Source organism: Neolamprologus multifasciatus, chromosome 5 (assembly GCF_963576455.1).
Source record: "Neolamprologus multifasciatus chromosome 5, fNeoMul1.2, whole genome shotgun sequence".
Taxonomy (NCBI): domain Eukaryota; kingdom Metazoa; phylum Chordata; class Actinopteri; order Cichliformes; family Cichlidae; genus Neolamprologus; species Neolamprologus multifasciatus.
Window position 1 is genome coordinate 32,993,991 of NC_140443.1, and position 27,615 is coordinate 33,021,605.

At 40.0% G+C, this 27,615-nt stretch overlaps 1 protein-coding gene across 1 annotated transcript in view; it reads left to right on the forward strand.

Annotated features, from left to right (window-relative positions):
- LOC146519150 (integrin alpha-5-like) overlaps positions 1-27,564 on the forward strand; it is a 54,369-nt gene extending 26,805 nt beyond the window's left edge. Inside the window, exons 18-30 of the mRNA XM_085160845.1 lie at positions 1,522-1,659; positions 7,684-7,751; positions 12,816-12,966; positions 13,478-13,570; positions 13,861-13,940; positions 16,381-16,461; positions 16,550-16,655; positions 19,079-19,237; positions 19,367-19,474; positions 23,062-23,175; positions 23,913-24,014; positions 24,131-24,253; positions 25,756-27,564. Coding sequence (XP_085016971.1) covers positions 1,522-1,659; positions 7,684-7,751; positions 12,816-12,966; positions 13,478-13,570; positions 13,861-13,940; positions 16,381-16,461; positions 16,550-16,655; positions 19,079-19,237; positions 19,367-19,474; positions 23,062-23,175; positions 23,913-24,014; positions 24,131-24,253; positions 25,756-25,839 — 1,407 coding nt within the window. The 3' untranslated portion in view covers positions 25,840-27,564. The remainder of the gene's footprint in view (positions 1-1,521; positions 1,660-7,683; positions 7,752-12,815; positions 12,967-13,477; positions 13,571-13,860; positions 13,941-16,380; positions 16,462-16,549; positions 16,656-19,078; positions 19,238-19,366; positions 19,475-23,061; positions 23,176-23,912; positions 24,015-24,130; positions 24,254-25,755) is intronic.
- Positions 27,565-27,615: the final 51 nt, after the last annotated feature.

Sequence of the window (27,615 nt, forward strand, 5' to 3'; positions counted from 1 at the left end):
ACCAGAGTAGAAACTGACAAACATGCACTCATGTCAGTCAGCACTTATCTGTCTGTGTACTTTGTACTCTTTCTTTAAAAGAGCCACATCATTGTGTTTAGGGAATTCAGGCAACATGATATTAACTTTAAACACGCTCAGGCCATTTTAAAGGTAATGTTAATTTAAAACCTAACTTGTTATATCACTGCTGTTATAATATCAAAATCCCTTTCAATTTAGCTTAGCAATTTGGGTCAGTTCATCAGTTGTGTGCATTATAACCTCTGGTTGTATTGACTTTACCTCAGTGCATAACAAGTTGCCAGCCTCTCCTTTACCCCATAACCAGAAACAAACCAATTTGTTGTTCTCTGATCAACAGTTTTGGGGCTCAAACACAGTTGTACCTTTGTCCTACACATAGCTTTGCTGACTGATTTTTCATACAAAGAGCTGAAACCAAGTGATAAAAATAGGTGCACTAAAAGCCACTTTTCTGTGTGTTTCTGCTGTTTTAATTTTAATTCTTTGTGTTTTTTTCATGCTTCTTGCTTCGTTCACCTTTCAAAATTAAAATTAAAATCATCCACTTATAGACACCATCAACCACATCAAGCTGTTGGTCATTTGAATGACTGCATATGTTGTATACCCAGAATCCTTCACTCTATGTGGTTGAACACTGAAATAAGCGAATACCGGTTTGAATCCCCCATTAGCCAAACTAAAAGCTAGCTAACAGTATCACTGGTATTTTGTTAGCTAACCTAAAAGCTAGCTAGCAGTAGCACTGGTATTTTGTTAGCTAACCTAAAAGCTAGCTAGCAGTAGCACTGGTATTTTTTTCATTCTCAGCACAAGTTTTGTGGAGTTTAGCTTGCAGGGGGTTATTGTAAATGTCAGGTAAAGATCCTTAACTTACATATATCCTATAAATACTCTAAAAGCAATAAAAAAAAACAATCAATCTGTATCTACTAAAACTGATCTCACTCACACAATTTGTGTTTTTGCATAGTGCCAATTCAGAACAACAGTTGCCTCAAAGTGCTTTATACTATAGAGTATATACTATAAGTCTTATACTATAAGATAACCAACAGTCCAACTGACAATCCCTTATGAGCAAGAACTTGGTGATGGTGGGAAAGAAGAACTCCCATTCAACAGGAAAAGACACTTCGGCATAACCAGGTTCAGGGAAGGTCGGCTGTTTGAGGCAAATGTTTGGGGGACAAGGGAAAGAGGAAAAAAGGAGAGAATAGCAAGACTGAGAGCAAAAGAACTTGAGCCTGTAGCAGTATAATTAAGGGATGGTTCAGTCATCAGATCCATGGGACTGGTTCACTAAGGAGACGGGTGTGCTAAGGAGTCAGAGCGAGCCACACCAGACATTAGTTACTACAATGAAAAAGTAATGTAGGCCAGTTTTTGCTGTAAAATCTGTTCTTATTTTTTTTATTGCACTTGGTAGCTTTCTTTTATTTAAATATACAGTTCTGTCAGCTTCTAATGCAGTTGTTTCTTTCTCTCTTTCAGCCTGAGGAAGAATTTCGGGATAAACTGTCCCCCATTTACATCAGCCTTAATTTCAGTTTGGATCCACAGGCCCCGCTAGACCAACATGGCCTCAGACCCATCCTCAATTACGAGACAGAACAGCTTATAGAGCAGAAGGTATGTACATCATCTAATGATATCATAATGCAAAACGCTGTGACAATACACTGTTGCATGCATGTAGAAACAGATGCAGGGATGGTAGCATTAAACAAGCAGTTTGAAGATGTTGCCTATTAATAATAATAATAATAATAATAATAATAATAATAATTATTATTATTATTATTATTATTATTATGTTATTCTCGCAATTAAAAAATGCTACAGTTTGGTGGTGCCAGTAGCGCCTGTAAAGCACAACATCAGGCATTTTAAGCAAAACAGCAAATACAAATCAAAACCTGTTTAAACCCTCTGTTGCTAATGCGAGTATTAGGAATTGGTCATTGAGATAAAGTATTTCTTCAGGTCTCATTAAACCACTTCAGAAGAAAGTGGGCAACACAAACCACATATATCTGATTGCAGCTGCGCTGTAGGGAAGTGGGTGTGTCAGGCATAGGGTTAAAGTTAGTGTAATGGTGAGGGTGGTGGTGTCATGAACTTGGTTTGCAAGGCTGCAGCTGGATGCTTCTACAACAAGCTGTGGGGCAATTTTAAGGCGGATTACAGTTCTCCATATCCTGCACTATTAAAAAGGCGAGAGGAGCCTCAGCTTATTGGTGACAATAATTTTAGTGCAGTTTCTTTGAAAACACTGAATTTTTAATGATTACTTCAGTGAAGACATTGCCTTACAATTCAACCTTTCTAAAATGAAACTCGTGTTGTGGTCTGGAAGTTAACTGACTGTCTGCTGGACACCTTTCCCGGACTTTCTAGCATGTGGTATTGGTTACTAGGACTACTTCCTCAGTTAACTAGCCATTGTGCAGAGGATTGTATGTGCTCCTGCCATTAACAGCATGATACAAAAAGTATATCATTTACTTATGGATAAACAAATGCACTACCAGCACCCTCCTTCCTAATTTAACCTTACCATAACCTTCCCAAACATGATGGTCGAGCCTCACCTGTGCACATTTATTTAAATCTTGCAATGAAAGCTTCAGTGGAGATGGAATGCTTCATGTGTGCCACATATTTACTTGCAAAGTCTGTTTTTTGCACTTTGTTTTTGTGAACATGGCATCTGTCCCACCTATTTTCTCCTCTTTTTCTGTCAGCTTTGTAGAGTGAATGACTCAAAGGAAGGATGCAAAGCAGACTGATAAGAAAAAAATTACCTTGAAGTCTGGCTTAAAAGCAAAAACACCAAATTTAGCACACAGCAGAAATCCAAGAGTTCCAGGAAAAACTGAAAGAACAAGGGGGAAGATAGACAGATGCTTAGAGGGACTATGTGTCTGTCTGTGGGGAAGGACAGAACTATATATACACACTAAGGACTAACTGGGAATTGAAAACAAGACAAAAAGTAATCAAGACAATCACAGGGGAGGAAGTTAAACTGAAAGCAAGACACACGAGACAACTAGTTATCAAGTAAATTAGGAAAAAGAACTCAGCTAAATACAGAGCCAAGGAAACTATCAGGAGGAAGACATGAAGGCTAACTTAAAGAGAACAAGCAAACTGTAAGTACATCACAAAACTGAAAGGCACTACAAGAATAAGAATAAACAAGGCCGGGACCCAAAATAAAGGCAATGCAAGAAACTTCAAATACCAGAATAAACAAAACCCCAAACTCAGGTATATTAACTATGGATACAAACTCAACCATGTGACGCATCCCAGGGGTTCATAACATTTCCCTTTTCTGTTGTGTCTTGGATGCACTTTTAACGTAACCCTGCTATGTTTGAAAACTGTCTTTGAAGTCTAAAGTCTCTGAGGATAAGAAGTGTGTGCTTCTGTAAAAGTGTAGAGTCTGTCTGTACTGTATATCACATTACCACACCAAAATCCTAGACCACACCACTTATATGGCCACACGCCGTGCTTCTTAGGGTTTAACCAGATGGTCACCACAAATGTTACCAGATGAAGGGAGAGCAAGGGGAGTGAGGATGCTCTACCAAGCAACCTAAAGTCATGTTTGTTCCATACATGGTGAAGTCACGGCTCACTCTTACTTTTCACATAGGAACATGACTTGATTGGCAAGGACAGAGGCATTTACAAAAACACATAAATATGTGGCCCTTCTATAGTAGCGAAGCCCATATGCTTAGAGGTTGCGGGTCTCTGTTGGCAGTTCCTTTGCGCGCGTTTCATATACGAAGAGTTGGAAGGTTTATGGAGGACTTGCGAGTCATGGCTCTGCAAAAACACAGAGGGGGGACTGACAGCTCCGTTTGGGTGGGGTGGTGCTCAGCTCACAGACATCTGGTTGTGGTTTGTTTATGTATGTTGCCAGTGGTCTCCTCCACCAGGCAAGAGCCAGGGCCTGCAAATGTGCACATGTTTATGTGAGGTATATAAGCTGAAGTGAGTGTGTGATGTGGGTGTGTAAGTGTGCACTACATGTGCTTGTAATTGGAGTTTCGTAATATTGAGTGCACCAAACTTTTTTGAGTTCAGAATCCTTAAAGGAAAAATTACCAGGTTCTTCTGTTGATCTCCTGTTTTAGTCGTCCTTTGCATAAAAGCTAAGATTTTGTTGAGTTGTATGCTTCCACTGAAGCAGATTTGTGACACGGAGTAAGATTTATTGGCCTTATGATATAATTAGATAAAGCTGCAGACTTCTTAATCAATTAGAAGTATCACTCTTCCTTTAGTTTCCAACACAGCTTTAATGAGTAAGCAACCTAAACCATGCTTACTGTATGTTAGCAAAGTCACACCTCATCAGCTGTGTTTTTCCTGCTTTGGTTACCTGCATCAGACTGCAAGTAAATTCAGCACAGAGATGCCCCCTGATTGCTTTTATTTTCTTTGCTCCTTTGCTGTGAAGGATGCGTACTACAACATGATAATTTGCCCCAACATACGTCAAAGCTTTAAAAAGTACCTGATGACAGAAGACCAAGTCACAAACTTTCCTCCATAGTAAAGTGACCCCACTGAGCGTTTGTGGGGTTTAACCCTTGTTATTTTTCTTTGCCATACTTTTTGTGAGACAAGGTTTAGAACTACAAGTCCCATAATGCTTTACATTGTGAACTACAGTTTGAGCCCCGTTATTTTCACTCTCTGTGTTCACATAATGCCAAATTAGCACCAGTGAAAATTTCCTCAGTCAGCTGTCAGTAATTGCCATGAGCTGTGTACCCATAGACACTAATGCTGTGGACAGATTTGCTGCTACGTCTTTCTAGACAGAATCAGTTTCACTGCTTTTTACTGCGTCCAGACAGGCTTATATATAGTAAACTGCAGGACTACAGGACACTTAATCAGAGCGTAAAGGCTGTTGATAAACTTGATAATGCTTCAGTGATGTTGCCATGCATTTCATGGTAGAACATTGCTGGGTGTGGTGACAGTACAATAGCCCACAACAACAACACCAGCAACTACGGGGATACTGCAGAAAATTGAAACGATGTCAGAGCTCATTATTCACTGTATTAATGGCTTTTCACTAATATCCAGTTAATTAATTTCTGTTCTGTAATTGCTTTGTTATATTATAATGTTTAGTGAGAATGACACAGTCTGCTGAGCTGCCAATGACTAGTCCAGTTAATGAGTTCATTTTATCATCATTGTTTTTGTGTTGGGGAAAGAGTCAGACGTCGGAGCAGAATTAGTCTCTTGTCTGCTGTCATAGCTGGAAAGACCCTCTATCCAAACCATTATGAGACTTTGTGTTTGGGTCCAGATGAATGTGTCTCTTCAGTACATTTCCAAGCTGTTGATGTGCTCTTAAAGGTCTTGCAGTTCAAAAAATGAAATGCTGTGTATTCGATATCGAGCATATGTATATTGTATTTGCATTTAAAGAAGGGTTGACAGCATATAGTTTTAACCCTCTGAGGTCTAAGCCTAACCCTATATTTTGGAGAACAACAGTGTTTGTGAAAATGATTATATCTCTTTGTCCTTGATTACCAAGACTTGGGAAATGAATTTCATAAAAACTTTTTATCTGGGATGAGCGTTAAGGTTAGGGTTGTTGACGATGAGGAGGTTAAGATCTTCTCTTTTGTATATTGTCGCTGGGTCATTGGTTATGGCACATGTCATTAATTTCCAGTAAATTGTTTTGAAACTGAACTTATGCCAGATCTAATTGTGATGCTGTTTGGAGTTTTCACTGTAACATGAAGTTGATGGCAGTAGAATAGCCTGCTCCTTTAAGAGCTGGAGGGAAACATGCTTTACATTTGTGAGGATGGAAGAGATGAAAGTGAACGACAGATGAAGAGTTTTTAGAAGGAAGAGATTATAGGTTAGAGCTCATCACTTGATCTTAGTAAGTGTATTACAGAGCATGTTACTCTCAGTGGTGCAGTCACAGCGACGCCCCATAAGCAGCACTGCACTCACCAACACAAACAGTCAACAGGCCAAATCAGACAATGATTCCACTCTTTTTTTTAACCACATTCACACATGTTGGCTGATGTTGACCTAATTCTCTGACCCTACGAACCTACGTCTACGTAAGGTTGCTTGCTTTCTAACTTCCCTCTCATGACTCCCAGTATATAAGGCTGACCCAGAGTACTTATGTAGAAAGCAATAAAGAATCGCAATATAGTACTGGGCCGTCAAGCAGCTGTGTCCAGTTGTAAGTGGCCAAACTCAAAGATCTCAAAGAGTGTAGACTATCAGAATGTGAGGCAGGTGTCTGCTTAGGCTGCTGCAACCTGGATAAGCCAAAGTAAATGGATGGATGGACTACATGAATGAATTTTATCAGTGCAGATGGATGGTAACTTATTTTAGGCAGCTATAATTACAGCAGCTCAGTTAAACTCAGTTCCCACATAAGAACTGAGTTGCATAAGGTCAAAGGTCACTTTGCCATTGTAATGTTCTGCACATCTGCAAGCTGCTTTACCACCCACCTCCACCTCAGCTTCTCCTCTATCAGTGTCATATCTGTTGCCATTGAGTCATGAATGTCCCAGAGCAGAGCCATGCTGCCAAGTATAAAATACTGCAGATGGGAAGAACTTTGACTACATGGTCTTGGCTAAATTTTATTACAGTTGGAACCAAAACGGATGAAGGGGAAGTTCTGTTACGCTCTGCATCCATCCTCCAATTCTATGTCTGTGCACATAAATCCAGTGCCGGTCGAAATGAACTCATATTAGCAAACACAGGTGGGGGAGTTTTAACAGGAAGAGACTTCACGCTTAGAAGTGTACGGTGTATACCTGCATAGCATTTAGACTCAAGCATGTTTGTTATTAAATGGCCGATAGCATCTTGGGTCCTAAATAAATGTAAAACTAGGAACTTGAAGCAGGGATCTCCACTGAGACACTGTTAACCATTGCCAGGCTGATTCTTTGCTCTCTGTTGCATTCTTTGGGAATCTAATGATTCCCATATGTTGGAGAGACATGCCACAGCTACGATGACAGTAAAGCTACATGGAAGAACAGAGAAGAGAAGACAGGAAAAAAAGGGAGAAAGGAGGGAATAAAGCAAAATGCTCAAGGGCACGTTAAAGAAAAACTGTACTTCTAAATCAAATAACATTTATCTTGTACTGTGGTCATCTGTCACGTAAGACCAAAGGGCAGATTAATCCCTACTGCCTTTAAAATATGAGCTTTTCTCTGTTTTTGAAAAAGACTTTTCCACAAAAATGTAATTAAGATGGAATTACTATGCTTTGATTCTCTTAAACCTTCCACCACCATATTTTCTCCCTTTTCTTCCTTCCCACATACGTGTAAGGCACGTATTACTTTTACCCTACAGACATTAAAGGGTCATGTTTTCTCACAACTTCCCAGCATCTGGTAGATGCAAATATTGTTACAGTTTTTTGTGCGTATATAGAGGATATGTATAGTCTGTATCCTCTCTTATCCTTTCATTAAATCACAAATCTGTTGTTCTGGCTTCTGTCAACACCCACTTCCTCCTTTTGATTTTACAGGGAACCAAATCTAACTTACTGCTCCTATTTATTCCATTTATCTCTGTCTTTTTTTTTTTCAGGCCCAGATTCAGCTCGATTGTGGAGATGACAACATCTGTGTCCCGGATCTAAACCTGGCTGTTTATGGGTGAGAGGAAACCACCTGATCCAATAAACACAAGTTAAAACCTCTAGCCACCTGAAGCTAAACTGCCATAGTTTTGTCCCTCACACAACAACAATTCTAATTATTCTAAGAAAAGCTTCGACTTTTTGCAGCCAGGAAGACCAACAGAAGTCGACATGTTGTCATTTGATGAAGTCAATATTGCTAAGCTGTTAGTAATTGTGCTCCTGGCTGCGTAGCTAATGCAAATCCAGTATTCACTCGTCTTTTAGCTCCATTATGTTAACTTACTAACACTATCCATGTGGCGATGGGAATTAAGCAAAGAATAAAACACTTCCAGTTGTAACGTAATACAAAGTAGATAAGAGTGGTGAGAGTGAATCACAGAATTCAACAGAATTTTCAGGCCTTAAAACCAAAACAAGGAGCTGAAAGATGCTAAAATAGTGGACTTGGGAAAAATGATCATTTGCTCATTTTCTGTAGTATCATGACCAGTTCGCATATGAACTAAATACATATAAATACTGCAGTTTTATAGGCTTGTTTCTTTTTAACTGTTTTACATGAACAAAACTATAATAGCAATATCCATTTATACAGTCAGACAATTCCCAGCAAGCAAACGAGCAAAGAAGAAAAACCCCTGTTAACATCACAAGGTTATTGGCGAAGGGTTTGGGACAGGTGTAGATGTGGTTTAACTTCCACCCGTTTTTCTTTTACCATCTGAAATAAATCCCCAAATGGAAATCTTTTAATAGGAAGACTGTAACGCCTAAATGTTTCAGTCTTCATTTAAAAAGTAACACTGTTGCTGACAAACCGTCATTTTAACCTGTGACTTAAATGATAACCAAGCCATAGATTGGTTGTTTGGTGCATGTTAAAAGCTCAACAGTTATATTTGTTTGAATTTTTTTATTTAATTTACTTTGAAAGTTTCAGTGTAGAAAGACAGAAAACGTGGGAATGGAGGTCCTCTGGTTTTATGTTACTAAGTACTAAATAACTGGACACACAGGAAAAAAAGTGGTAACAGAATTAAACTTCGTGCAAATTTCAAAGTTATTTATCTAATCAAATCACAAATTCTTAGCAAAACATAAAATAAAGGCTTTAGCCATCAATTAACCCTAACACCCTAACCCCGACCCTCCCTACGTTTTTCAGAAAGTGTTTCATTTAGAATCATTTCTTTGTTTGTTTCTCTGTTTCCTGATTGTCAAGACTTGGGGAAAAATAATTTAGTACAATTTAAAAAAAACAACATATTTTGATGCAGATTAGGGTCTGGGTTGAATCTCTATAATTCTAATTCTATAGTTCTTTATAAAATAGTCATTTATTTAAAGAAGTTAAGGAAGAACATATGAAGATATAAGCCTGATACACTCAGAGTGTCATGAACCGTAGTTCAGCACACAAGCTGGACCCAGAAGCAGAGACAACACGCCAAGGTGCACGCAAAATAAACGTTATTTTAACTAAGGGTGTCCCGGAAGGGTCAAAGGAAAACACGCCAGGTAACTAGAAAACCAAGGGACCGGGAAATAACTCAGGAACGCCGTAATTGGGACTGTGGGAGGCTGCAACAGAAAGAGGAAGAGGGTTACTGGGGAACGGAGAAATAACAGCATACGTGGGTAGAGAATTAATCTTACGGTCCAGATGGGGCTGTGGGAACCGGAGGGAGGGGTGAGGGTCCGCGGGGAAGCTCCAGGTGAATAGAGGAGACGAGTGCCGGTAGTGACCCAAAAACTCCAGGCGGGCAGGAAGACAGGCAGGAGAGCGCTCCAAACACGCCGAGCTGTTACCTAAGCGCACAAGGAAAGGGTTAGCGTTTGTTCCAGCAAAAGAGAATTTCGCAACCGCCTTCACGTGGAAGCATGTTACCGCTGAGAGGCGACTAACGGACTGGCGTGGAGCAGCTGGCTGAGCTGGGTTAAATGGTCCACCTGATCGCCTGGGATGGGATGCAGGTGTGGAGTCGACAGCCACACCCGTGGGCGTGGGCATCCCATCAGCTCCTTGGACACCGGGCCGCGGACCATGACACAGAGTGAATCCTCCACCAGTATCTGAGGTCTGGGTATCTTGGCGATGACCCTAAACCTGAGCACAACCCTAACCCGGCACAATCAGCATATATTCACATATAAAACCATGCAGGGTTCAGGTTAGGCAGGTTAGTGCCATCGATGACTCAGACCTCGGAGGGTTAAAGAACGTGATCTGGATCCACTGCAGAACTGAATGAGCTTACATGTTTCACGAACTCCAGCTTGTCAGACACGATCACATCCCCCTCTTCTTCACTGAGGAAGAATAGGAGGTTGTTTACAGCTCAGAACATGTGTGCACTGGGGTAAAGATCTAGACTAATGACTCCTAGCTCTTGGCACAATAACATATCATTGTATATTAATCCTGCATCCTTGTTGCTGAATAGGCTCCAGCCAGATAGTTGGCTGTGCCTCAGCCCATTCACAAAGCGAACACACACTCCACTTTCTCCTCCCAGCCTGCCAGCTCTGATATGTGGACTGTTTTGCATTACATGGCCATGTGATTTCTCTTAGCTGTAGAAATACAATCAGTGCTAGAAGTTTCCCATGAAAAGTCAAAGATCTGCATTTGGAGCTGCCACGGGACCAAACTTGGAATGATTCAGCACTTCCACTAAAACACAGTTTCCCTTCACTGACTGTAGGACACAGCGATTTCCCCTTCTTTGCCAAGAATTTGCAAACAGTGGGATGTTTAAGATTCATAAAGGTCTGTCGCTGGTGTTTTAGTTGTATCCTCTGGCTTTAATTATGCTTTTATGAGCTTCATGATCCACTGTTATATTTTTCCCAGCGAAGTCAGTGTAGTATAACATGTCAGCTGTGAGCTGCTGATTCCTGCCCATTGCTGGCATCGGTGAGAGTCTGCTGTTTGTGGGATCAGAGTTGCTTCCTCTGCATTTGCTAAATTTGCCCAAGGTTAATTAAAATCATCTGGGTGTCGTCTTACCTAGTTTGGGGTCACTGTGTCGAGACCCCTTTTTTGGGGGCGGGGGGGAATGGAGTGAAAGATGAACCCCAGTTCCAACCTTCAGCCACGCTCCTTTCTTCCTTTCCTGCTCAATAGAAACGTGAATTTACTACTGCCAAGTGAAGCTGATGGGGGAGGGGCAGAGTTGAAGGGTGTCGAGTGGATTTATCACTACTCTGAAAATGTGTTCGCACACAGGGGTGTCACTATGAAGTCGAAGAATAAGGTGGGGGTCGGTTTCCTGAGACAAATCACAGTGATCAGATTTGGGTCATTTCCCATGTCACTCATGGACAGATATGTAGGAGAAAATGGCCTTTGGGGACAGACCGAAACAAAGATTCATTGTGTGGAAAGACTTTACGTCCCTGCTTTTCATTACGTTTTACCTTCTTTTGGGCCATGTTGGTCATGTCCTGCACTGTGACTTGACATAGATCTGGAAATAAAGGAAAAGTGAACTCTGCTCGCGTAGAAGCTGTGAAAGCTGCTGTTTTCAGTCATTTTGATTGCAGTAAATAAACTAGCTTTTCAAGACGGAATAATAAATGGCCTGTGACAGTCAAGGGAGTCTGACACCATGCAAGTGGCTGTATAAGGATGTACTTAGGACTTCACTATACTATGGTAAGATGGCATTATTATACAATCATCTATCATATATGATATCTGTGTATTTAAAGAAGGCATGTCAAATTCACTGTGGACCACACACAGCCCACTTTGATCTTAATTTTAAATCCCTGTGATCATTTCAACAGTACATCTCAGTTTCTCCGCATGATAAAGAAATGCTGCTGTGATCTATTAGTATGACATGCTGGGCTTTTATTAAAAAAATAAATATGTCAAATTACAGAAGAAGTTTTGGTAGCTCATTCCCGAGACTGTCCTGAATTTATAAAACAGAAAGTTCTTGTGAATTCACTGATTTCTTTTCACTTTGAATATATATAAATATTAATATATTTTTTATATATTAAAAAAACATTTCTATAGTAGATAGTTAATAAAACAGGAGGTTTTGATGAATTTAATTATTCATATATTACTTATTTACTTTGGTGTAGTATGAATGGGTGTGGGGTGGTCTGTATCAGTAGGGAAAGCTGTAAAACCTATGAAAGTACAGTCAAAAGGTTTCATAGGTTCATTGCCAAGCCAGCTCTGACCCCCCAGGTCATTTAAAAAATAATTTACATTTAGATTCTAATAAGAGTATCAAATTTCAGTGGCAGCATTACAAAATAATACATCAAGTACTGATATTTTTGAATTTTTGGCATATTCACATTCACAGTAATGAGCTTAGCCTGTGACGCTGAATCACGACTTTACTTAGTGTTGCTGCTTTCAGCTCTTTGTTTTGCTTTGGCCGTTTTTGTTCAGTCTTGCTGCTCTTGAAAAACCTTTGAAAACTTTGATTGGCAGAACCAAACATGAGTGAGAAACACTGGAGAATTAAGCAGCTAAAGAGTCACAGATGAGCATTTTCCTCAGGTGCTGCTGAAGAACAGAACAGATCTACAGGACGGAGATTATAGTGCTTATTTTAATCGTGTGGCTTAAAGCAGACTGCAAATGATTGTTTGTTGACTGTGTAACTCTTGCACAATCAGACACTTTTTGTTCTGATCTAAAATAGTCATATGTGCATTACGTAATCATTAGGATTGTGATATGTTAACCTTCTGACCCTGACGTCTCGTCACTGGTAATGACCCAACCCAGTCCCTGTGTTTTGGAGAAGCGTGTCAAAGTTTTCAATGTTAGCCTGACAGCACTAGTTTAGGGTTAGAGTCATTGTTGATGATGGGGACTTTGGTTACGTTTGGTTGTAGTATATCGCTTTAGGTTAATAAAAAATAAAAATCTGGTTCAAAAACTGTTTTTCTCTGATAAATCGATTTAATTCTCAGTGTTATATGGAACTTATGGTTTTATGTGCAACAGGAAGTCTGCATAAACTGTTCTTTTAACAGCTTTCAAAAAGGTAAGGCTCAGTGAGAACCTAGTGAAGATGTTGTGCTTCTCTTTGCCCAGTGACAAGACAGAGGTTTACTTGGGAGACGAAAACTCCGTGAGCCTGACCTTCAATGCCAGGAACGAGGGAGAGGGAGGTGCGTACGAGGCTGAGCTCTATGTGGCGCTTCCCCCGGAGGCTGACTACAGCGGGATAGCACGCAACAACGTGGTGAGTCGGTGGCGTTTAAAAGGAGGTTTAAGTATCACGGTCAGAAGCACCGTGTTTTTTCATTCAAATGATAATTATGCATAAAAATGCTTCAACGCTAATAAAATGTGGAAATGATTTTGACTTTGCATAAAGTCAAAGGTCACTTTGCCATCGTAATGTTCTGCTAAAAGAGTTTTCTCAACCTGACGCCCTCCTTGTTGAGTTAAAGCCGTGAAAGAACTTGAATACATTTTGAATACATTTTTTGAAAGCCTGGTTGGTAGAGTCACACTCTAACTCTAGTCAGAGTTTTGATTTATTACTCTAACAACTCGTGAGACTGAAGAAGTCACTTGGCTGAGTGACGAAACGTTTCTCACACTGAAAACGCTACATCCAGATGAATCAACTTCTTTCCTTACCTGGACAGTTGAGCATGCACCAAGACAACAACTCTTTAGCTTTTACAGCAGCATACTTAATAAAGTTAAATACATGATGGAGTTTTGTTTCTTTGTGTCCTTTCCAGAGCTTGACTCAGCTGACCTGCAGCTACGAGGCAGAAAACCAGACCCGCTATCTCGTGTGTGATCTGGGAAACCCCATGAAGTCTGGTACCAGTGTAAGAGCCAATAAGACCCACATGTTATTTTTGGCCTTTCCCACTCTTTGTGTCTCAGTACAATTAAGCCAAGTTGACTTGCATAATTCATACATAAGCAAACTCGACATGTTTTCTCACCGACCTGATAAAACCTGATAAACATTGCTTTTGTGTTGAAAGAGTTTTCATTCCTTGTTTCCAAAGTGGGCGTCTCTGAGAAAAAGAACCCAGACTCTATTTAACACATTTATTTCCTTTCTCATGTTCCCTGAAATAACTGAGTGAATTTTCTGTGGCTGATTTTGTAGCTGTGGGCCGGTCTTCGCTTCACCATCCCCAGACTCAACGATACTTACAATACTGTTCAGTTTGAGCTCCAGATACGAAGGTAGGCCACTTTTTAGGGATTCCAGTTCAAGTGGGATGGGGTATCGTTGGTAACTGCATACCAGTGGAGCAGCTTTTAATCCAAAGTATTCTCTTAATTCTTATTATAAGCTACATTCAGTTTTTTTAACAAAAAATTCTTTAAGGCAACCAAGTAAAAAACCCTACTGTTATTGTGATTCTGTGGTGTAGTGGTTAACACATTTGCATAATGATCCTCGGTTTGATTCTGGTAGGACGAACAGGAGTCACAAAGCCACTTCATGGAGTAGTGTACTCTTAGTGCTGCTCTGAAGCTCAGATAAATGGGAGGGTTATGCTGGGAATGGTATCCAGTGTAAAATCTGTGCCAAATCGAATATGCACATCCATCTGAAACCCCTCAGGAAATAACAGAGCAGTTAAACATACATACTACTAGTGCTAGCTCATGCTGAAGTCAACCTCAGCTGATGTCATTGCCAGTCCACACCAGCTGACTTCTTTAGGGCATGCTATTAGGCTGCTTTAGCTGCTTTCAACGTTGCTGCACCTCAACCCCAGCTCCTTGATCTATTCAGTTCAGTTTTATTTATACAGCACCAAATCACAACAACAGTCACCTCAAGGTGCTTCATATTGTAAGGTAGACCCTACAATAATACATACAGTCCCCAACAGTCATATGACCCCCTATGAGCAAACACTTTGGCGACAGTGTGAAGGAAAAACTCCCCTTTAACAGGCTGTTGTCACGACACCTGCTCTGTTCTTCCTAGGATTTTTTTGGAAGGGTTGAAATTTGGATTTCCATTGAAACCAAAACAAATTACACAATGTGTCAATAAAGACTTTCAACCTGAATATTTCATTCACGAAGACTTGATGTCTGAGTTAAGTGATCCCTTCATTTTTTGAGTAGCATTTAAATCGCTGCAGATGGAAACAGCCTGTTTTAGTGATCCTGACTGAACCGCGGTTAATGTGGCTGCGTTGTAGTGATATCACACCAGCAAACATTTTGATGTTGAGAAGGTGATGGTGATCCACATCTAGTCTTCCAAACTGAAAGTTGTACTAAGTTTGGAAATTCTTAACCTTTCTGCAAGTTTGTGTTCAATTATTTTATACGATCCCATCATCAATTAGAACAAACTGAAACTGACAAAACACGCTTCATTGAGACAAGAGGACTGTGAAGGTTCTCAGTCATCCAGGTCATTGTAGTCAAAGGAGCTTGCAAAGAAAAGCGTCTGGACTTCTTTAAGTTGCTTGAAGACGTTTCACCTCTCATCCGAGAAGCTTCTTCAGTTCTAAGGGCAAATGGTGGAGAGTCCCAGATATAAACCTAGTGGGAGTATCCCCCCACAGTGGGACAAAAGGACCCCCCGATGATCCTCTAATCGCCTGAGCCAAGGTGTGAAACTGGGTGTGGGTCTCTGGGACTCTCCACCATTTGCCCTTAGAACTGAAGAAGCTTCTCGGATGAGAGGTGAAACGTCTTCAAGCAACTTAAAGAAGTCCAGATGCTTTTCTTTGCAAGCTCCTTTGACTGAGACAAGAGGAAGAACGCCAAGAAAAAAATGTTACTCATCCTACCAAAAAAAGGGACTGTGGACCTGGAAAGTGACCTGGATACTCTGGCTCCTCTAAAAATAAAGGCTCCATATGAAAAAGCAGTTAACCTGTAAGCTAGGGAGGAAATGGCATCCCGCTAATTTAAAAGATCTTTTTTTTAGCTTGTTAAAAGAGTTTGTTGCTCTATTTCTGTGGAAAGTGAACAAGATTTTCTCCAGCAACTAGAAAACACCTTCTGTAAAGCTAGGACATCTTACGATTTGTCACTGATTCAGTGCTAAAAAACAAGAACAACCCCAGGTTTATTTAGTCAGAGCTTCCTTGAGCCAAATACTCTTTTAATCTGAATTAAAATGACTTTGTTCACAAGTAAAATTTTAACCATTAAAGAAAAAAAAAGATTCATAATGAGCAGCTACTTCTAGTACTACTGATATTTATTTAGACTCATTATCTCTGATTGATCTTTCTGTAATAACTTCAGTAATTACTTCCTCCAAACCAGCAATGCATCTACTAATGTGGGGTCTTTATGTTGTGTATAACTGGGAGATGAATGTTTGAATATTAGCGTGCAAAATAACTTAAACTCCCTGGTTAAATAATACCTCATGTGAAAATACATGTTCCTACTGTGTTATCCAAATATTTTTGATTCATTTTGTCTTGTAGGTTTTTTTTGGTAGCATTTGCAAAGTTAGTTTTTTATATATATATATATATATATATATATATATATATATATATATATATATATGTTTAATAACTTCTCAGCTCGCTTCACTAAAAGTCTACAAAATTCAGGTTTGTAAAGCTGTTTAATGCTTCTTGATCAGGTGATCGGGGTTGTTTCAGTAACATTACGTTTTTGTTGTTTGTTCTAGTAAAAATGCAAATAACTCTGAGAGTGAAGTGGTGTTTTATGAGCTGAAGGTCTCTGCCATGGCTGATGTCATTCTCCAGGGGTGAGGCTTCACTTTAGACACATAACTATCATCATTTTTCTTAACCTTCATTCTTGCCAAGATAAAAGTGTGACTGTGCCGTTTGCAGTGTTTCTCGGCCAGACAAAGTCATCTTTCCTCCTCCCAACTGGACTGTGCGACAGGGTCTGGGGGAGGAGCAGGAGATCGGCCCTGAGCTTCAGCAGGTCTTCGAGGTAAAAATAACATCTACGATACACAAGAAGCTAATCCTGTCACGTTTGTGCACTGAAACATAGAAGAGTAATACATTCAAAATATCACCAACTTTTAATGTGAGTATAGTAGTGTTGGTGAGCTTAACTTAATATTCGTGTAAAATAGGAGCTCGGCTATTTTACTAAAACATTTTGCACGGTGAAAAAGAAGCTAACATTAGCTTCTGAGGCTTAAAATGTCAGCTGTGGTTACAAAAAAAGTACACATAGGTGCCAGTGTTCACAGGACTGATTGTCCAAGAGCTGCATCTCAGACTCTACAGGCCTCAGTTAGCATGTTAAATATTGAAATTCATGACAGTATAAAATGGAAAATAATTGAAAATAGAATGGTTACAGTTTTGTAATGTTGCATCTAAACGAACCAAAAGACTTCTGAAACAAGGTGGTGACATTTTTCCATAATGCGCAGCGGCATATTTGGAAAATACCTCAGACCAGATGTCAAACGCGGTGGTGGAGGGTTGATGATTTGGGCTTGTTTTGGGAACTTTGGAGTCACCAAGTCAGGCATGAACTCCTCTGTATAAATATTCCAGAATAAAATCTCAGCCCATCTGCCTAACAGACAGATCAACAACAGGAAAATGATAACAAGCATAGCAGCAAATCTACAATAGAGTAGTAGATTCAAGGTGTTGCAATGGCTGAGACAAAATCCAGACCCCAACCTGATTGAACTGCTGTGCATAAACCACAGCCTGTAAACCTCCACCAACGTAAAGAAGAGTGGGTCAAAATTCCTCCACAGCTATGTGAGAGACTAAAAGTTAATGCTGCTAAAGGTTGTTCTGCAAGGTAAATGGGGAGCTGTTCATAAGCCATAATCATTAGTTTTTCTTATGCTCTTTCTGTATGTTTATATGTTTTAAATGATCTTATTCTTCATTTTGTTTTATTTTTAGTATTATGTGTCGTTACAAAAAGTTGCAAATCTTCAAACTTGAGAGCTTGAAAGATCCTGGACTTTTTCAGATCTGTGAAGACCTGAGGAGTTCAGTTCTAAAACAAACTGGCAGGTGATTAAACCCTAGTGAGGGAATTCCTCCTTCTAACGTCACCATCCAGAAAAAGGAGACATCCTGAGTAACATGCCTGTGTAAAGACCAAAGCATCAATCGTCAACTGATTATCACTCCAAAATTACTCCTCAGTGACACTAACACTTATGAGACCCCCATAAGCAGATACAAGAAGAAAGTCATGCATATGCAGGGTGTAACATCTCGGTGTAGACATCAGTATGTATGGTGGTCAGTAGCTTTTTCCCTTTTAAGCTGTTGTATGCAATTCATGTCTTTCATCTAGTAGCTGCTTGTGTCTTACATTAAGAACTCATAAGTGTTGCTGTAAAATATTACCACACTCCTCAAATTGTTGAAAAGTGTGCATCTCCCCTTGTCAGCTGGTAATATTGAGATGCGTCGGTCTTAACTAAGATAATAATAATAATGGATTGGATTTATATAGTGCTTTTCAAGGCACCCAAAGCGCTTTACAATTCCACTATTCATTCACTCTCACATTCACACACTGGTGGAGGCAGCTACGGTTGTAGCCACAGCTGCCCTGGGGCAGACTGACAGACGCGAGGCTGCCATATCGCACCATCGGCCCCTCTGGCCAACACCAGTAGGCGGTAGGTGAAGTGTCTTGCCCAAGGACACAACGACCAGGACAGAGAGCCCGGGGATTGAACCGGCGACCTTCCGGTTACAGATACGCTTCCCAAACCCCTATGATGTGATGTGATAAGATGTGCGATAGTCTTCTTTTCCTTAAAAATGTGGCTACAAGGAGTTTCGAAGTGGGTCTCCTCCACTAGTGGCTAATAACCTGGGTGCGTTTGTTCTGTTAGGATTAATCCAGTCAGAACGGATCCTGAAACCTGTTCAAAGGGAAAACAGGATTACCTGATTGGATAAGATCAGATAATCCAATAGTTTTTGTTTTTTTAAAAAAAAAATCTAGATCAAACCTCCAGTTTGTCTTGTTCATTTCTTCTTTTGAACAACCAGGACAAAAGTGAACTGGATGACGTGATCCATGGAAAGGAAAAAAACATCCAAAGCCGGATCATTTTTATCCGGGCTACATCTGTTGAACAACCGGACCACTTGTTTTAGAACTGAAGAGAGGCGAAACGTCTTCACAAACCAGTCCAGTTGGCTTCTTTTATTAAGCTCTCAAGACTATCATGACGTGGATGGCTGTGCTGGCGCGCTTCATACAGTCAAACATTGCTAATGTCATTTCACACGTAGGACTTGAGTTTCCTTTTACTAAAATCACAGTGCAAGGGAGTTTGTTTGTAAAGTGCAATACACAATGTACAGTGTAGTAAAAGAAGACACAGTATAACATGTTAAACTCTTTCTCAGTTGGTGAATAACGGTCCCAGTGTGGTGAGCCAGACATCTTTAGTGGTGAAATGTCCCCTGAAGGCTCATGGTCACTGGCTGCTCTACCCTCTGGAGGTGGTCACTGAGGGTCCACTCAGCTGCGTCTCCAAAACAACCTTAAATGCACTGAAACTTAAGGTGAGGACACACAATTAAACACACACTTACATCTTTGTTGTCATGGTGACGTTATTACCCTTAGTCTATTCTTGACTGTGAACACTGGCTTGTGTTTGCTAATGACTCCTAATGTATTTATGTTTACAGCTGCAGCCTGGGGCAGTAGAGGGTCCAGCATCACTGAAGTCCAGTGTTGAGCACCGCATCCAGAAGAGGGAGGTGCACAGAGATCCTCTGGCTGAACAAGGAAACCTGGTGAGACGTTACAGAATATAGAAATTCAACCTGTGAAGGAGTTTTACAGAGAACATGTACTGTTCTTTGATTAACGAATGGAAATGCTTGATTACTGATTCTAGCAGCAGCTAACTCAGCTTAAAGCCACCAGGAGCTAAGCAGAGTCTGACATCTCTGTGCACTACATGCCAAACGTTCACTGTAGCACCATAACCTATGTATAGCCTAGCTTAGCACAAACACACACAGCAGGGTAAGTTTGTAGCAAACCTAGCTAATTTCAAGTTTAAACTGAATATCCAACTTTATTCCTTCTTCTGCAACCTTGTGACAACATTTGCTCCTCATCGGTGGACGTCATGTGTCCCTTAAAGACACAGGTCATGTTTGTCTCTGTCCTCAGTGTCTGACACGTGGGTGGAGAGTAGTGGCGAGATTAGCTTGCAGATCCCAAACACTTTAAAACAAAAGCTCTTTTGTTGGGTGTCCAGTCTCTCGGAGTTTCTACGGGACTGTGTTTACTGTTCAGTGGTATTTACACATGTATGCAATGCACTGACACCAAAAGATGCAAATGAGACTGCAGAAAGGAGTAGCTCTGCCTTTTCTTGTTCTGATTCGATTGTTTGTTTCAACAGAGGAAATGGAAATAGAGATGCTGAGCTCTGGTCAACATCGACAGCTGCTTGCTGTAATTGTTTGTGAGATGAAGTTAATTACGTTTGTGATTTACGGAGTTATTTTTGTGCGGCTGACATTTGACAGCTCATCTCTAATGGCACTCGGATGAAACCAAACAACCTTACCACACAGAAATGTTTCTAATAAACCGTGCTGCACCGTGGGAATTCTAAAAACGAAAGTATTTTTAGTATTAATGAATTGGTGCTAACTCAGCAGAAGTTCACAGGTCAGTGTGAACAACAGTTACACACTCCCAGGAGAAAGTTAGGGCTGCAGAATACTGTACGTGTGCATTGTTGGGTTATTTTTAAGCGATAAAAAGCTTTAATTTTGATAACTTGTAGCTTCAGTGACTTGCTGTGGTATGTGCCAGTCACTAGTTTTGTTTCCATCATATCACACAGTCTGCCATGCAATGCCACGATTGTTGTAGGCTCAGGGAGACTAACGCTTCCATGAAGAAACTAGAAACCCAGACAGTGTGGTTCATTCATAATCATAAAACACACCAACACTGTCGCTGGTTATATATCATATTTCTACACATATGAACCGTTCATGACCCCTGGAATCATTTATGGATTTCTCTCTTTTGTTGAGCTTTGGGGCTTATGGGAGGCACATCTTGTTGGTGTACACTGAAAAAAAGGCCATGTTGGATTTACTTGATTCAGTAGTGGACATTGGTTGCATACAAATGTTTTGCTTTGGCAGAAATGTAAACAACTGAGTTAAATCAACACAACTTTTTCATATTCACAAACCTGTGCATTTTGAGTTCATAAAACACGATTGAAACATGTTTAGATGGAGTAAGTTGAGCTCTTGGAATATTTTAATCCTTTACAATTTTGTCATTTTATTTCAACACTAGTCAATAACTTTTACCCCAATACTACTTGGTCACTTAAATACTACATGTTGTCTTCATATTACATAATGTTCAACAAAGTCTACAGTCTGGTTACCATAAAAATTGAATGGATCTACAACAACTACCATTCCTCTATCTTTATCCTGGTTGCAGGAGGGCTGGGAAATAACCCTGAATTGATAGGTTACAAGGCTACACGCTGGAGAGGAAACCAGAAAACCCAGAGAGAAACCACTGCAAACTAGCCATATTGTGGATTTGAACCCAGGACCCTCTTGCTGTGTAGCAACAGCACCAACCACCATACTGCCAATCCATGTTTTTGTGCTTGACAGGTTAAACCACAGTAAAAAGCAATAGCATACACCTGGTGCGTGTGTCGTTGTCTGCCTCTTATAACTCCAGTGATTTTCCTGCAGTTTGACACCTCGTGCGATCTTGTGAATTTCACGAGTCCAGCAGCTAACCACTCTTACTAGATTGTATCATGTCATCTCAACAAGAACAAATTAAGTTGTTGAATTTCAGATTCATACAGATCCTTCATGATTCAATTACATTCATAGAAACATGAAATTATTGTGTTCAAATTACAAGTTAGACTTTTTTAATGTAACAAACCCCCAATTTACTTTTTTCAGTAAACCAAAAAAAGTAGAGGCGGCTGCTCGACTTGACTGAGATGGATGCCTTCCTGAAACCACGATCCAAAGCGTGCGAGACTGAAATCCCGTGCAGTGTCACGAGATTTAACATTGCTATATTATTGACTTACTTCACTCGAACATGATATGAACAATTTAATCTACCTGCTCTGCATATTATGTAGTTTCTACACTATAGAGTTACACTTAACTTTAAAGCATGAGACACTTGTGTTAAAAAAACGCAATATGCTTACATAAATCCAAGAGCTGGCCAGTCCCTTTTTTTCAGTGTAGGTAGGGTTAGGACAGGCTGTATTCATGATGTGAACCCTACTCAGTTGGTAATTGTTGATTTCAAAGGGACCCTACCCACATTTTTACCAAAAAACATACTCTTGGCTTCGGGTTTAGGGCTGGGGTTTCACTGATAATGACTTACACCTCACAGGGTTAAACTGAAAGCTGAAATATTAAATAAACAACAACATTACTTTGTTCAATACACACATCACAGGAGTTTCAGTGTGTACTGTGGGGATCTGAGAACAGAGGCATGTGAATTGCCAGCAATCTTCTTTTGATTATATCCAAAGAATGAAGTTCAGTTTTTAGTCAGTGGGATTTTGAATGACGTTTTCTTGGAGCTCAAACTGGTTCATATCAACTCTGTATAGAGCACCGGTGACTTTGACATCGTATATCATCACTGCACTGTAATCTGCTCTTACTCTGTCACTGTGCTGTCAAAACCATTTAACTGTGTGAGCCTTTCCAGAGGGCCCGTCTTATTTTTAGAACATGTTTCAACATTTTAGCTTAATTCAAAGTCATAATAACTGACAATACTAATGCTAAGCATAATACAAAGAAACATAATCTCTGTTTATCCATGTGTTTATATTGCTACAAAAATGACTGCTGTGGTTTATGGTTGTGCAGTTATATCACAGCATGTGAGGTATTCTCTTCTATATCGAAGATGGGGCTGTTTCTGTATAGTTCTTACAGGAAATTTGTCTTGAGCTTAAAGTCACTGCCACTCCGAATATTGACTGCCAGATGATGCATCGAAGTGCCAAAGCTCACAAAGTGCGGAAGTACACTCAACAAATCAACCCTACAAATCAGGAACGTTTAAAAGACTTTTGCAGGCTTCTCAGTTTCTTAGGCTGTGAGAATTAACGCTTAACAGTGAAATGGACAAATAGAAAACTTTTTATCAAACTAAGGAAAGACATGTAATTGCACATGTATGCAAATGCATCATGTAGTAGAAAAATCCTTGCATGTTTTTTTTGTTTAAATTGCTGTTGTGAGGGCAGCAATTAGTCATTAGTAATGAAAGAAATGACGATGAATGGTTAACTGGAATGTGCTGTGCCTGCTCTGTCCCTCTGTAGACGTGCAGTACAGTGGAGTGCTGGCAGCTGCAGTGTAATGTGGGGCTGCTGCAGAGAGGACGAAGTGTCATCCTGACTGTACGCTCAAGAGTCTGGGCTGAAACGTTCATGGAGGTGAGACTACAGGTCTTTGTACTCTGCATTACTGCTCTGTAGTGTCAGTCATGTCTCAAGTTTGAGAAGAAGAAACTCAGCTAAGGAGGAACAGACTAGAGCGGATGAAGGAGTGTGTGCTCATGCTGCCCTCTGTCGACCGACAAAAACAGACAGTGTGTCTCATCCACATTACATCATTATTCATACCTAACAGTTTTCCTAATGAACTTAATAGGTTTTCTACTGTTAATTGTGACATTTTATAATTACATTTTGATCCTACTATAACCCACAGTACAGAGTAGAATCAGAATCAGAATCAGAAAGGGTTTTATTGCCAAAAGTTGAGCAGGTTTACAACATTAGGAAATTGCTGCGGTACTTAGTGCAAACATACTGTCATATAACGCTTAAATAGACATGAAAATAAAAATAAGAATAAGAATTCAAAGTGCTAAGTAGATAGATATATACATGAGTGCAGGTGGTGATCAGTGCCAAACATGGAATGATGCAGTGAACACAGCGTAGGGTCATGTGTTAGTGGTGGGAACAGTCATATGGTTATTGTTCATGTGTCCAACAGCAGAGGGGAAGAAACTAGGGGGGAAGAAAAGTAGATGATGTGTGGAACAATAAACTAATATTTAAAGAAATAGTACAAAACTGATTTCGCAGAAATCACAGAGGCTTTTGATTTTCCTTAGATACAAAAAAGTTTCCTCACTAAACTTTTGTTTATCGATCGTCCACAGCGAGCCTATAAGCAGTACACGCTGGAGTGCTCCGTTCACTTCAGCGTGGACAGGATGCCGTATTCTGTTTCTCCCACATTAAAGCCATCAGGATCCAAAAAGGTAACATCAACAGCTTTTTTCTGCATTTTTTACAACTTCACAAGCTTTTTAGATTTTTCATTTACAAATGAAAATCAGTGCTCGGTGGATCAGTTCTGCGGTTTCCTGTTGTTCAGGTGGCGACTGCTGTGATGTGGAATAAACCCAACAGTCAGTACTCGGTTCCTGTGTGGATCATCATCCTGGCTGTTCTAGCTGGGTTGCTGTTACTGGCCTTGCTCATATACTTACTTTACAAGGTAACAAGGTGTTCAAATACCCTACTTTTAGCATGATCACAGAAAAACAGCTCTGGAATAACTTGGTTGTTACACATTGCAGTTTTTGTAATATTCTTGATAAATATGACATTGACAGCACTAACCTTCGGCTTTTCTGCTCTACTGAGTTACAGCCTGAGCCAAAGACCCCAAAAAACAGATTTTTGTTTCTTTAGTCAGTTTGTTTACTTATAACTAGAGATGGGTACCGGTATCGGTTCTGACATAAACGGTAGTAACCAGACCGAAAAGCAGCGCACATTTCGGTGCTTTATTTCGGTGTTTTTTTTTACTGAGCTGTGATACACTTTAGATTCTAGCCAATCATTTTAGTTTCCGAGGATAGTAGGCGGGTCCAGGTACGTACGTTCTTTTAGAGCAGAGCTACAGATTAAAAATGCCCAAGGTGAAGTGGTCAAAAGTCTGGCTGTACTTCACAGCAAGAGATGCAAACTCAGCAACCTGCAACAAGTGCTTCAAGCTGATACTGTGATACTGTCAAAGGAGGTAACACCTCAAATCCGATGAAACACCTGGCGACGCATAGCGTTTTTTTTTAAAGCCGAGAAATGCGCCGTATTTGATAGCTTGCTGCGAGACCTCACACCGAGCACATCTACTGGAGGTGTAGCCGTAGCCCTGCCAGTGTAGCAGAAATGATGATGGATGATGATGCAGCAGCAGCAGCTTCTCTGCGTGAGTAGCTTAATGTTGTGCGTTTGTAATTTACGTTGAGTAGGCTAACCACGTTATTACATTAATGCATGTAAGGTGAACTAGCAAATACCATCACAGCTACATGCGGCTGTCTTCTTGTTTGATGGCAGATACTCCCTTCACCCTGGCCAAAAAGGCTAAAATGACCAAAGAAAAAGTGGAAAACAGTTAAACATGAGAGGTTTTTGGACAAAGTTTGTGTTTTTTCCATTGTTTAAGCACTGCTTCCAGCCAAAAGTGATACCATATATGCCCCATAGCTGCAGAAAAGGCTAACATTGTTATCTTTTTACAAAAAAACAGCTGAACATGAGAGGTTTTTGGACCAATTTTGTGTTCTCCATTCTTTAAGCACCGGTTTGAGCACCGTTTAAGCACCGGCACCGTTTCAAAAGTACCGGTTTGGCACCGGTATCGGATAAAACCTAAACGATACCCATCCCTACTTATAACTGCTGAAAGCAGATCTGTGATCTGAACTAAAGCTGTGCTTGCGGGACACGGAAATTGTAAGATTGTCTTTCAGTTGTTACTGCGGGAACAAAAACCATTACAGAAGCAAGAAAAACAATGTGTTGTAGAAAAATCAGTATGGCTGTCATTATATAGTGTTTGTGGATTGACCAGATATTGTAAAAGTGACTATTCTTTAAGAGTCGTGAGTTGCATTTTGGGTAAGTTAACAGGGAACAGTGTATTTTTTACACGTATCAGCTCACACGTTATTATTGTTTTGCATCTAATCTCTTCATCCTTTGCTTTAGATGGGCTTCTTTAAAAGATCAGACCCATACGGTACGACCATGGAAAAGGCCAAACTCAAACCCCAGGCATCCTCTGAAGCTTAGATCTGAACGGAGCCTCCACCTGCAGCTGTTCCAAAGAACTGGAAGTATTGTCGCATTCCCAAACAAATAATGGAAATTCCTAATTATAAGCAGGCCACCCATTCATGGAGGGACAGTTATGGGTGCTGTATCACTGGAAGATAAAAATGTCTGGTGCTGCACTAAAACATTACAGGGGTCACGCAGTTGGATGTGCACTGCTGTTTGTTGGACATTCCTCTGTGCAGTCAGAGACTTTTCTAGAAGCTCATCCTGTCATATTATACTCCTGCATTGACAATAAAGAAACAAATGGACATCCAACAAAAGGCACTAAAACGTCAGTAGTTCATGAATGCAAAAAAAAGTGTGATTCAAGCCATGTTTGTAAGCTTGGTGTTGACGATTTTGAAAATTCCTGCTTATGAATGATGCCTAAACCACTTGTTATTTATGGCACAATGATTTCCTATTGATTGTTGAATGTTGTACTGTACTGTCTGCAGGAAAAAAAAATCAAAAAAGCAACGTGCCAAATCTGCAATGTTTAACTTGAATTTTTCTCTCCCATATTGGGAGGTACTTTGTGTATGATGTAATGTATTCATTGTGTTATATTGATGTTGTGGCGCAGAATAAAGCCTAATTTTGTATACCCACACAAGAAGCTATGATTACATAGCATAACATAACAGTTAGCACTGTTGTAGGAGCGGCCTGCTCGAGGAAGGAGATTTTGCAGTGGAGTAGGAACACCAGCAACATCACCTCGCTCAACTTCTTCTGCAGGAACCTGCTCACCAAACTAAACCCCTTTCGCCCAACTTAATCCCCAAGAGCTCCTTCAGCTATTTTTCTTTTCTTTCTTTCTTTATTTGTGCATTTAGGGGCACTGGCACATGGGGAAAAAAATGCTATATAGGTCATTCTTTTGACGTCTATTCACCTTTTCTTTAGTTGGACTGAACGTGAAGTCCTCCAACTTAAACTCCATTTTTGACACCACCACACAAGAAAAAGCTACTAACCAGAAAAGCAAACGCAACCAATATAAGCAACTTATCCAACGCAATATAAGCAACCGACACAACCTACATACATACATACACAAGCACGAGCAGCAAAAAAGAACAAACACATATATGTGCTTACTCGGATTAATAATTCATTTAGAAACATTGATTTATAATTACTCCCTTTATTTTCCATTAAATTATCAAATAATGATTTCTTTTGTATTTTTAGAATAAAAATAAGTCAATCCAGCAGTGCATCATAAATCCCTGAAGTGCTGTTTTTATTTGCAGAGTATTTTAGACTTTCTTATAGTTTACACCTGTGACACGGAGGACAAAAACTGTGATGAAATGTATCGATGCTTTCATCAACCAATAAAAGCAAGATGAAAGTTTGGAAGTGATCCAATCAGAAGTAATATCCTTCTGATAAGGAGTAATCCTTGTGCAGTAAGTTTAGACCCTCACATTTTCTCATGAAAATGTGACAAAATGTCAACACTTGGGAGACGTATGGACACATTTCCCATCTGATGTTATTGAAGATAAGACCCTTTGTAAACCAAAGGAGCAACTCTCACCAGTAAAAACACGGCAAAGGTAGGCTTTACATTTTACATTACATTGCATCAAAAGGCGTAAACTACATCAAAATGTGCTGTCAACATGCTAAGAAGCAAAAATAATTTCTAAAATTATTATTTTTAAATCGCCGAATAAGCTTGCAAGATAAGAATAATTTAACGACTGAATTTAAAGTGTGTCACCAGTAGGGATGGGT